The sequence below is a fragment of the Bos javanicus genome, chromosome X, assembly GCF_032452875.1.
Source record: "Bos javanicus breed banteng chromosome X, ARS-OSU_banteng_1.0, whole genome shotgun sequence".
In the NCBI taxonomy this organism is placed as follows: Eukaryota; Metazoa; Chordata; class Mammalia; order Artiodactyla; family Bovidae; genus Bos; species Bos javanicus.
Genome location: NC_083897.1, coordinates 3,453,139 through 3,464,396, shown reverse-complemented (window position 1 = coordinate 3,464,396; position 11,258 = coordinate 3,453,139). Strand labels below are relative to the sequence as shown.

At 42.6% G+C, this 11,258-nt stretch overlaps 1 protein-coding gene across 1 annotated transcript; it reads left to right on the top strand.

Moving 5' to 3' along the window:
• The first annotated feature begins 320 nt into the window (after positions 1-320).
• Positions 321-10,376, top strand: LOC133242367 (A-kinase anchor protein 17B-like). The gene is made up of 4 exons (XM_061408496.1): positions 321-1,178; positions 2,911-3,041; positions 4,785-5,016; positions 6,909-10,376. The coding sequence occupies exons 1-4, from the start codon at positions 423-425 to the stop codon at positions 8,541-8,543; spliced, it is 2,754 nt and encodes a 917-aa protein (XP_061264480.1). The 5' UTR covers positions 321-422; the 3' UTR covers positions 8,544-10,376.
• The last annotated feature ends 882 nt before the right edge of the window (positions 10,377-11,258 follow it).

Genomic DNA, 11,258 nt, shown 5'->3' with positions numbered 1-11,258 from the left:
TCTCCTGGTAGTGTATATTTCCTTATCAGTTTGACCTAAATCCAACAAATGCTGCTGCTGCTGCTAAGTCGCTTCAGTCGTGTCCGACACTGTGCGACCCCAGAGACAGCAGCCCACCAGGCTCCCCTGTCCCTGGGATTCTCCAGGCAAGAACACGAGTGGGTTGCCATTTCCTTCTCCAATGCATGAAAGTGACAAGTGAAAGCGAAGTTGCTCAGTCGTGGCTGACTCTTAGCGACCCCATGGACTGCAGCCCACCAGGCTCCTCCATCCATAAGATTCTCCAGGCAAGAGTACTGGAATGGGGTGCCATTGCCTTCTCCGCCAACAACTGCTAGCACCATTCAAAAGCTGAATCTGTGTTTCCCTCCTTTGGTATCCTAACAGTTCCTTTTCACCCTCTCAGGTTTCCTGTGGATACCATGACGGTCACGGTGGTGTATGATAACTCAGAGGCCACAGAACTGTGCGCAGCTCAGCACCTCTACCTCAAGCCCATAGCAAAGCTGATGATCAATGTGTTGCTCCCTGAGAGCCCGGAACCCTCGAGACCCGTCTCTAACTGGGAAGTTCTGGACCAGCTGAAGAGCCTGATTTGTCCTGACCAGTTTACCACTGTGCGGCTCGCCAAGAGCACCAGGGACTTCATCCGGTTTGAGGGGGAGGCGGAAACGCGAAGCTTGGTTCAAATCCTGAAGGCCAAGTTGCACGGGAAGATCATCAAGCTAAATGGCTTGGAAACAGACTTAAAAGTCGTGGTGACAGACGCCCAGGGAGAGTGGGAGCACTTCCCCAAGGAAAATGTGGCCACCCCGATGGGTGATGGGTCTGAAGAGCAGGACCATGATAAGAGTCCAAATTCCATATACTTCGAAGGGCTGCCCTGCAAGTGGTTTGCTCCCAAAGGTTCCAGTGGGGAGAAGCCGTGTGAAGAGATCCTTCGGGTGGTCTTTGAAAGCTTTGGAAAGATCAAGAATGTAGATATCCCAATGCTCGACCCCTACCGAGAGGTTATAACCAGTGGGAGCTTTGGGGGGTTCAACTTCGGCTTGCAGACGTTCGAGGCATTTATACAGTACCAAGAGTCAACTGACTTCTTAAAGGCCATGAAGTCCCTCCGCGGGATGAAGCTGATGCTTAAAGGAGATGATGGGAAAGCTCTGGCATGTAACATCAAGGTAAGGAGCAGCCAGGGTTTTATAAACTTTTTTTCCCATGGTTCAGGTGGTCTTGAGTAAAAGCTAGAAAGAAGCCTTTGGAACAGATTTCCTTAGACCACCCTGGAGGCTCTGATCAAGAGCTAATGTAAAGATTTATGTTGTCATTAATAAATGGGTATTTTTTGGGGACAAAATATCATTATGATTAGGGCATTCTCCTACTGTCAGCCGTGCTGCCAGCTGTGGTTTGAAGTGATGGTTGTTATAGTCTGGGGCTCTGCCCAGCTCCTTGGGGACATTAAAGGATTCTTCATGGTCCTTATAGAAGTATCTCATATGCTTCTTCTGTTTGACAAATTGCTGGAAAAGGGCAACATGCAGCTTGAAACAAGAAAGGCAGTTTATTCCCTCTTTGCTATGGGAGTCACAGTTAACTATACATTAATGACAACTGTCAGGTAAATTCTAAAACAGAATCCCAACAAACCTGGTTCCTTTCCTCTCAAAGTCAATCTGTCTATCCAGCATGAAGACAGCTTCATGACTGTCTGAATGCCTGGTCATCTTGTTCTTGAAACCTTCATGCAGCTAAACCCTTTTTCTCTAAATCAGTCTTTAGTGTGAATTTGAACTTTCAGCTTCAGTAGCTTCAGGTGTGTGTGTGTGTGTGTGTGTGTGTGTGTGTGTGTTATGTGTGAGGCTTCTTGGGTTAAAATATATGTTTGAAGCTTATGAGCTATTCAGTCTGACAAAAGATCTAGCAATCGCTATAATGACCACCCACACACTATAGCAGCTTAAAAAATAAAGCACTACCAGTGGAATGAGAACATCTTCCCCTTTGTGTACCATCCTCAGTCAAGGCTGCTCACTCCCTTCAAAGGTAACTGTGATGGTGAATTTGGTGTTTGTCACTCATGCATATTTAAATAGCTACTTCTGCATCCTTGGGAGAAGGCAATGGCACCCCACTCCAGTACTCTTGCCTGGAAAATCCCACGGACGGAGGAGCCTGGTAGGCTATAGTCCATGGGGTCGCTAAGAGTCGGACACGACTGAGCGACTTCACTTTCACTTTTCACTTTCATGCATTGGAGGAGGAAATGGCAACCCACTCCAGTGTTCTTGCCTGGAGAATCCCAGGGACGGCGGGGCCTGGTGGGCTGCCGTCTATGGGGTCGCAGAGTCGGACATGACTGAAGTGACTTAGCAGCAGCAGCAGCTGCATCCTTGTATTTTTTAGGCGAATTTATTTGTAGTGCATCAATCTGACTTTTACTTTATTTTCAGATTTGCAAAGTTGTTTAATAATCACTATAGTCAGATCTTGTATCTCTTTTGGTCAATTTTCCTACATCTTTGCTCCCCCCACCCCATTTCTGGACTGTTTTTGTCTCTGCTGATTTAAAAAAACATTATTAATAACTCAGTTAATCAATATAACAAACCAGAAGCAATATACTCACATCCCTTAGAACTCGTGTCCATACGGGCACTATGATGCCGCATATGGCTGTCAGGTGAGTTCCTCAAAGGTTCTGCCAAAGAAAGTTCTAGAAATCCCACAAGGACAGTTTGAGAGATGACTGAGAGGCAGTGTAACTGTATGGGTACTGGGACACAGAGAAGGCATTTTTAATTCACTTGGTTTGGCATTGACAGGTACAAATTAGTTTTAGCTCTCTGGTCTGGGACATACCCAGCCAGCAGGCAAACTTTTCTAATGATACTTTGAATTGTTTGAGAGCAGGTTATGTTTGATACAACCAAACACTTCAGTGAAGGAGCTATAAAGAAGAGAAATCAAGAAAGGCTGAAATTACAAGAGTTGGAGGAAGAGAGGAAAAAAGCAAAAAAAAGAGAAGAGGAAGAGGCTGAAAGGTGAGGAGACCTAGTTCAATGAAGAGCATTGTTGTTGTTGTTTTTGTTGTTTTTTGTCTGTTTTTAAACTTTCGATTTACGGATTTATCTCTTCAGGTGAATGGGTTCATCTCTTCAGCATGATGGGGGGAGCAGGAATTGGTGCCCATTAGAAAATTGCTGTCTTTCCATTACATTGTTACAAAACCAAAAGGAGAAAGCAGTGAAAAACAAGATACTTTAAAAGTATGCTTGTCAGGAGGAGCAAGTAATGAGGAATAGTAGGACCAACCAGATTAGGTTGTCTAGGAGTTAATAATCATTAAAAAAAAAAAAAAAGGCCGGGTACTTTTCGCATGAGAATTCTAGCCTGCCAACTTACAAGTTTCACCAGTTTACCTAAATTTACCAAAGTTTACCTTGCCTATCCATTGAAATTTTGGGGGAAAATTCTTTTCTGTTTTGGAAAAGATTTTCTTTCATAAGATGATCAATAATCAAACTAACCCAGAAGGATCTGTTGAGACCGTTTTTCCTGTTGGTTCAAGTTCTTTCTGTGAATTTAAGGAGCCTGTGTATTTACTTCTTTGAGCAGTTTAGGAGCTTGAGACTAGAAAGGACCGTTGGATTGTCAAGGGTTTGCCAAGAAGGGACAGCTGGACCAGAACTACGGGGCTCCCCAAACCAGTTTTACCTCCTTCCTGGCTCCTCCCCTTGCAGGTTTATTCTTCCAGCCTTTTATCCAAATTATAGGAGTTTAAGAATAGTCTTCCATGTGCCTCTCACGTTTTTTTGGCTGGCGGAGTGCTAAGAGTTACTTAAGGTCTTGGCTGTGAAACCTGGCCAGAAGCTGATCCCAGTAAAGGTAATGAGCCCCCCCAAATTTCCAGATCGATTATGCAGTTGAGCTCATCCTCCAGTTTGGGGCTCGGTCCTCCCTCAGGCAGTTGTCCTCCCCTGCCCTTCCCCCACCCCCCAGGTTTCCATGCTTCTATGAGAGCCTAACCAAAACATCTTAAATATTCAGAAAACAGAAAAATAAGCCCATATTCTTCTAAATCAGCCTGTTTTTATGATAATGTACTGGGTGGCTCAGATGGTAAAGAATCTGCCTGCAATGTGGGAGATCTGGGTGCAATCCCTGGGTTGGGAAGATACCCTGGAGAAAGGAATTACCTGCTCCAGTATTCTTGCCTGGAGAATTCCATGGACAGAGGAGCCTAGCAGACTACAGTCCATGGGGTCACAGAGTGTCAGACATGACTGAGTGACTAACACTTCACTGTGTTAAGGAGTGTGCACTAAAGACCAGTTCTAACCTTTAAGATTTTCTGAGTGCCTTGACTTACTTTCATTTGCGTCTGTGTGACCAGCTCAGGAAAGGTTTTGATCTCAAGAGAAATGGAATCATCACTGCAAATGCTAGATCCCATAGTCCCTGCTTCTGGTTTGAGAAAGTGCAGGGGGTGGGGGGAGGTTGAGGCCCTTCCTTTGAATTCAGTAGTCTTCTTCATTTATTTTTTAAATTCTCTCTGCATGAGGTCTCCTGTACGTGTTTCTAACTGACCAACTTCGTTAAGCATCTCTCCCCTTGGCTGATGTGTCACAGTGTCTTTTGTCCTCAGTGGTCTAATGTCGAGCCTTGGGGTGTTGTAGCTGGAGATTTTGGGGAACTCCTGCCAGGGAGGAGGTAGTGGGGAAGAGAGTAACCCTTTTGCCCGATAAACACCTTCTAAAGGGTTCACTCTCTTAATCATTATCCAGAAAAAGGAAAGAGGAGAGGAAGGTCCAGGAAAAGAGGAGAAAGGCCAGAGTCAAGAGACGCACCCAGAAGGAAAGGGACAGGCACCGGCAAAGGAGACAGAAGGACAGCGCCAAAGTGGGGGCCCAACCAGGGTCCAACTCTTCCAAAGACCTGGAGAAGAGGAAGATCCCACTGACCCAGACGCAGCTGGAGGCCCTCTACCTGATTCGGGCACTCCTAAGGAAAATTGCAGTAAGGCTCTTGCCCCATTGTTCTTTGGTTTGGGTAGCTAGTGACCTCTCTGAGTCATTATGGCCTTTACTTTGAAACAGCAGCCTATTGTTTAACCAGTGGCTGTGGAAGACTTACTGTATTCGTTGAGGTTTGTTTTCAATAGGCTGGTCTCTAATAACCACAATTTTGCATTGACCAAAGGGATATTCAGGTTCTCTGAAGGGGTTGGGTCTCACCTCCACCATCTGGCGTGCACACACACACACACACACACACACTTTGTGTTTCTCAACTTTGGGACGATGTCACTCAGAGCAGTGTAGCTTGGGCACCTACTCTTCTAAGCTCCTAATGGAGCTAACAGAAAATGCCAGGAGGAGGGATGTGGAGTTTGTAGTCCTACATTACCTTTCGCTGGCCATTCATCAGTGACAGGATTGGACGGGAAAGGAGGGCCTTGAACAGACATGTTAGTCTAGTCTTCAGCTGTTTGCTAAGGAATACCTCACATCATAGGCCAGTTGTTTTGTTTGGAGAGTTTCAGTTGGGGAAGGTTTTGTTCTCCCATTTACTGACCTCCTAAAGATAACCAGACTCAGCAGATGCCCCAGAGTAAAGACCGAAGCGTTCATTTGAAAAGCCACATTCAGTGTTCTTAGACACCAAGAGTGAATGGCATTCATTTTCAGTAGAGTTGATTTTAGGTATATTTGCCATCTCACCTGTTTTTGTTTTTTGTTTTTTTTTTTTTCTCATTGGTATGGCCCATCAAACTGCATGAAATAAGGATCAGAAAAACCTCACATTTATCTTGACAATAAGGCGAGCTGGATCTTTTTTAGTTTGCCTTGCTGCTACTGCTGCTGCTAAGTCGCTTCAGTCGTGTCCGACTCTGTGCGACCCCGTAGACGGCAGCGCACCAGGCTCTGCCATCCCTGGGATTCTCCAGGCAGGAACACTGGAGTGGGTTGCCATTTCCTTCTCCAGTGCATGAAAGTGAAAAGTGAAAGTGAAGTCAAGTTGCTCAGTCGTATCCGACTCTTAGCAACCCCATGGACTGCAGCCTACCAGGCTCCTCCGTCCATGGGATTTTCCAGGCAAGAGTACTGGAGTGGGGTGCCATTGCCTTCTCCGTTAGTTTGCCTTAATGACTGCCAAAAGTGACTTCTTTTGAAGAATTCCTCTCTTCAATGTGTGTGGTACCAAATTTGAATCCCAAGTCCTGGGTAAGCTCTGAGCCCTGATTTGTGCCGAGTGTCAGTGGGAGCTCAGTACAAGCTCTCCCAGCAGGGTAGGGGCCGTAGTCCACACCTTCCACCTGCCCTGCAGTCATGGACAGCAGAGAGCACCATTGTCACAGCCATATTTTCTACTTGCTATCTTGTTTCCAACCGAGGTGGTCAGGTCAAAGACATGCTCACTTGTAATCCATAGGAAGAGGCCGTAATAAAACCCAAAAATGCAGTTTGGCTTTTATAAAGCCAACTGACCCTTTAAGACACATATTTCACCCACCAGTCTTTTCTTGTTCTAGGACTGTAGCCCCAGGGAGCGCTGTAGAGCATTTCTTATTCCTCTTCAGCTTCCCACCCTTGAGCACAATACCTGGAACAGTAAGTAGACCCATCAATTTGTGAACAAAGGAAAAAAGGATTATGTGCTTTTGAAGGTATGTAACTGGGGTGCTTTCTAACATAAGGACAGGCACAGACCTAGTCAAAGCAGCTCCTGTTAGATGGGGACATTTAATTTTGTACCTCCTGTTTCTTCAGTGTGCTATTATTCCTAATTTGGATCTACCCTAGGTGTAATTAGAAACTCTTCAGAACAGTGCTATATAGCCCAGTTTTCTTTGAGATTTTTAACCTGTTGAGCTTTTCATGTGAGATTTTTAACCTTTTTCTTTGAAGGAGTCTGAAGAATTTTACCCACGGAAGGCGAATATTGCAGGCTTCAAAGCTCATTATGCTCTGGGGACCATGTCAGGAACTCTGAAGAAAGAAGAACCAAACACTCAGTACCTTCAAAATCAGGAGGAAACGCTAAAATGCCCTGTTTCCAAGTCAAATTATAAACGTAAACGAAAAATGAAGAAAAAAGCTAGAGCTCACTTACGTAAATCTTCCCACCGCCTTGGGGGGAAAAAAAAAAGATATTCAGCAAGAAAAGAGAAAGCTGGAAAATCATTAACTGATGAATACAATAAAAGTTTGAGCTGTGAACAGAATTCCTTGCAAATTATAATGACTCAAGGTCAATCGCTTGAGAAAGACCAGCATGGTTCTAATACCTCCTATTCTTCCAGATTTGTTGAGAGAGACCATAGCAGGAAACAGAAGATCTATGAAACAGATGAATTTATTGACTATCTTTTAAACCATTATCAAACTCCAAAATATGCCCGCATCTGCCTAGAACCAAGTCACATAACAAGCACATGTCAGTGGAAGAGAACTGTCCTTGTGAAAGGAAATAGCTTTCAAATCAATTTGAGAAAACATAAGCATCGCTCAACCAGTTTGAGCCAAATGCAACATCTAGATAGGAGAGAACAGGTGCAAGAAGATGATCTCTGGACAAATCTTTCTTGGGATACTGAGCATATATCACAAAAGAAAAGAAAAGTGGATTATGCTGAAGAATGCACGAAGAAGTTTAAACATCATTTTAAGGACACAGCCAGTGAAGCTGGTGATTGCCTGTCCCCAACTGATGACAAGAGCCATCTGTTGGAAAAGACTCATGCTTACCAAGTCCAGGATCCCATATCCACAAGTCAAAGCCAAGTTTCCTCATCTAAGAAGTCAGAAGACTTTGATTTGAAGTTGAGAGATTTCTTAGAGGAAATTAGCAGTGATTCTGAATGTCTCAGTGATAATCTTAGTGTAAACAAAGAGAAGAAAAAGAAGTCTGTGGCCACATATGATAGCTGCCCAGAAAAGGGATGTCTTGATGCTGATGAAATCATCACTTGTGATCCAGAAATTATGTCAAGTCAGCAGGCCTTGCATGCAGAGTGGAAACATGATGGGGAGGAAAAATACTCTGAATACAAGCTTAGGAAACCAGGCAGGAGGTCTACTTATGAACTGAGATGTTCGTGGCTTGAGGGTAAAAACAATTCCATTAGAAATGAGGACAGCAACAGCAAAGAGAGGGAAATACTGGCTCCCCAATACTTATTTGATGAAAGCCACCACCACAGATCCAGTGCCAGTGATCAGTTAGACACTGTCATAGGAAAGAGGAGGCAGTTTAGTGATAGTGCATTTGACCACAGAGTCAACTATAGGCTCTTGCAAGTGCCAGTAACATCACCAAAAACTGCTGATGCTTCCTATTTGTGGGATTTTCCCAAAAGAAGAGAGATACCATGGAGGTCAGAATATAACTGGGATGCAGGAAGGATGAAAAGACGTGAGTATTCTGGAGATTTCATGCTGAATTCTGATAGTTACTACATCAGACCTAACAGTCTGGAGCGCATTGATAGAAGCCATTTGAGAAACAACTTCACTAGTTCTTTTTATTTTCAAATGTTTTGAAAGTTTCTTAGATCAGTAAACCCTTATTCACAGTAAAAATCTGCAAGAAGAAAATTTAAAACCAAATGTAGCTATGTAGTTAGCAACTACAGAGCAAGAGAGCAAACACTTAGGAGCTTGAGCAAGGTCAAATGCAAAACCTTGCTTCTCTTGCCAAAGTATAAAGTATAGATCAAAGTGTGTGTGTGGCAGATGTGTTGGCAAACTGGAAACACCAAACATCCCGATTCAAAAACCTGGTAAAACAATGTGCTTGCAAAACTTTCTTATCCAAGGACAGACATTTCTACAGTTCGATTGCAGCTTTAATTTGGTGCCATCAAAGGAGCAAATTCACATTGAGAGGAGTTAAGATAGCCTTCTACGGTTCTTCAGCTGTCATAACATTATCATTTAACATCATTTATCTTCAAAGGGATGGCAGTGAATGCATAAGGATCTTTCTACTTGTTCTTTGATTTGGTTCAAACACCATGTGAAGCAACAAACTTTCCTGACTTTTATCTAGAAATACCTATAGATCAGAGAGACGACACCTAGAACATACACTGGACTTCTTCATGACATTAGAGGGTTCCCTGAGCATCTACCAGAAGGAAATTAATCTTATTAATATGTTCATAGGACTCAAAGAGTTGTCCTTTTAGAAACAAAGCCTTGGAAGAAGAATCTAAAAGGGGCTCAGATTGTCTTTTGAGGCTGACACAGACAGTGGACCATTAGCAGAGTTGTTTTTTTTGGAAGAACCCCATGTCATTCCATCGTAGAAAAGCAACAGGATTGAAGTGATACAACTTGGGATTTGTCAAAGGAAATGTTGAACAATCCTGGGGCACCAAAAATGGCACTTGGGAAGAGAGGATGTGACACTATTCCATTTCAGGTTATGTAATCCTTTCACTCAGGGTTGGGTGACATCAGTTTGTAAAAAGCCACTGAATATCCCCAAACTGACTTTTATAAAACAGTAACAAGTGCCTCCTCAACCCTCAGTAATGCCATGGAGTTAGGAAGAGTCAAGGGTAAAGCCCATACTTTTCTAGTGGGGGGAAAATTGTATGTGTGCAGAATTTGTAAACTCTTAACATAAGCAATTTATCTTTTTACCTACTGGTTTTGGACTCCTTGAATATGTTTTTAAATTGAGATATTTTATAGATTCGTAAAGACATACATCTTAATGCAGTGCATGTTCTATTGAAAGCTCGGCTGACTCATTCTGCCTTATATTGGATTTAGGAACTCAGGGGGGGCAGTAGATGACTTTTTTCTTCCAACAAAACTATAGCTGACATGGCAGTGGAAGACCTCAAAGAGATTTGACTGCCTGCAGCGGGCAAAGGTATTTTAATCCACAAAGTAGTGGAAGGCAACATTTTCATATTACATGATTCATTTCAAATAGTCCTAACTTGATAGTCCATAGAAAAGGACCAGCTGGTCAAGCCAAAGTAGGACACCAGTCAGTGTGGCTGCCCAGAATGATAAGGCATGATGTGTGCTTGTAACCAGACTCTTGAACAACCTGATATCTGAGATGCCTAGAAAATCTTCACATCATTCATTTATTTGTTAGCTCTCTTGTATTCAGTTCTACTTGCAAGCTAGTGACTCTGCCATCAGAGTCACACAAGCCATCAACTAGGCTTGGCTTGTCCAATCTGAAAAATCACTCCTAGGGTGAGTGCCTTTTCTCCTCTAAGGACTAGCAATGACTATTAATGTTCAGAGTACTATTGTCTAGAGTAGCCTTTAAATTATAACAGCTTGTATTTTGTCAGAAAACCTGTGGCAACCAGGTCTTATTCTTTTCCATGAGACCCAAGCTCCCTATTGTTTTTTCATGTTTAATGCCCTTGAAACAAAGAGCATTATGGGTTTGCAATGGAAAGCAGCTATGCTTGTTTTGGAAAAAAGAAAGAACAACTCAATGTCTTCTGTCATTTGGTAATTTTTCTTTGCAGAGATTTTAGGCATGAAAACAATTTGCTGCTCAGTAACCAGACATAAAAAAATACATTGCAGAATACAGCATGTGCAATTAAAAATTTTTTTTGTATAATAGAATTGGTGCTAAGTCACTTCTATGTAATATTTTGGTCTAAATACCATCCTGGGACCTAGAAGAAAGTAAAAATACTGGTTTTGTGTTTACTTTCTATACAACCTTGGGTTTTTATGTCTTGTGGTAATGCATTCTAGATTTGAGCAAATCCCTTTTTTTGGTGTGTGTAGGCCTTAAACAAGGATGAGAACAATTTCTCCTGAACTTTTCAAATGGATTGATGGAATGATTTAGAACTGAAAATGTGATACTCACTTTCTGTTAATTAACACTGTTATTCTTTGTTGTGCTGTTATTTAAGTGGTGCAAAAGTTTTCTCATATCTTTTTCCTATGTCCAGTGAAGGGCTGGAACTTTAATCTGTGTCTTTTTAAATAGATGTTTTCATGTTTTTCCTTGTATGCATTACTAATAGTGCTTTAAGAATTAACTAAAAGTCTGTTAATGTGTTTTCGTTACATTTGTTTGAATTCCTCAGGTAGAAAGCCATTGTAACCTGGTAATTTTGAACTTAAGAACCAAATAAATGTATTTTCATTTGTTGCAAGACTGTTCAACATGTTCACTTTTAAATGTTGATAATTCCACTTTGTGGGAGGGTGAGATTTCTACCTGTAGTATGCTGCTTTGCACTAACATTGCTGCTCCTT

Coding starts and splice junctions, on each gene's coding strand:
- LOC133242367 (XM_061408496.1), top strand. CDS start 423: ATGACGGTCACGGTGGTGTATGATAACTCAGAGGCCACAGAACTGTGC. Junction 1,179..2,910: donor CTCTGGCATGTAACATCAAG/GTAAGGAGCAGC, acceptor GTTTGAGAGCAG/GTTATGTTTGATACAACCAA. Junction 3,042..4,784: donor GAAGAGGAAGAGGCTGAAAG/GTGAGGAGACCT, acceptor ATCATTATCCAG/AAAAAGGAAAGAGGAGAGGA.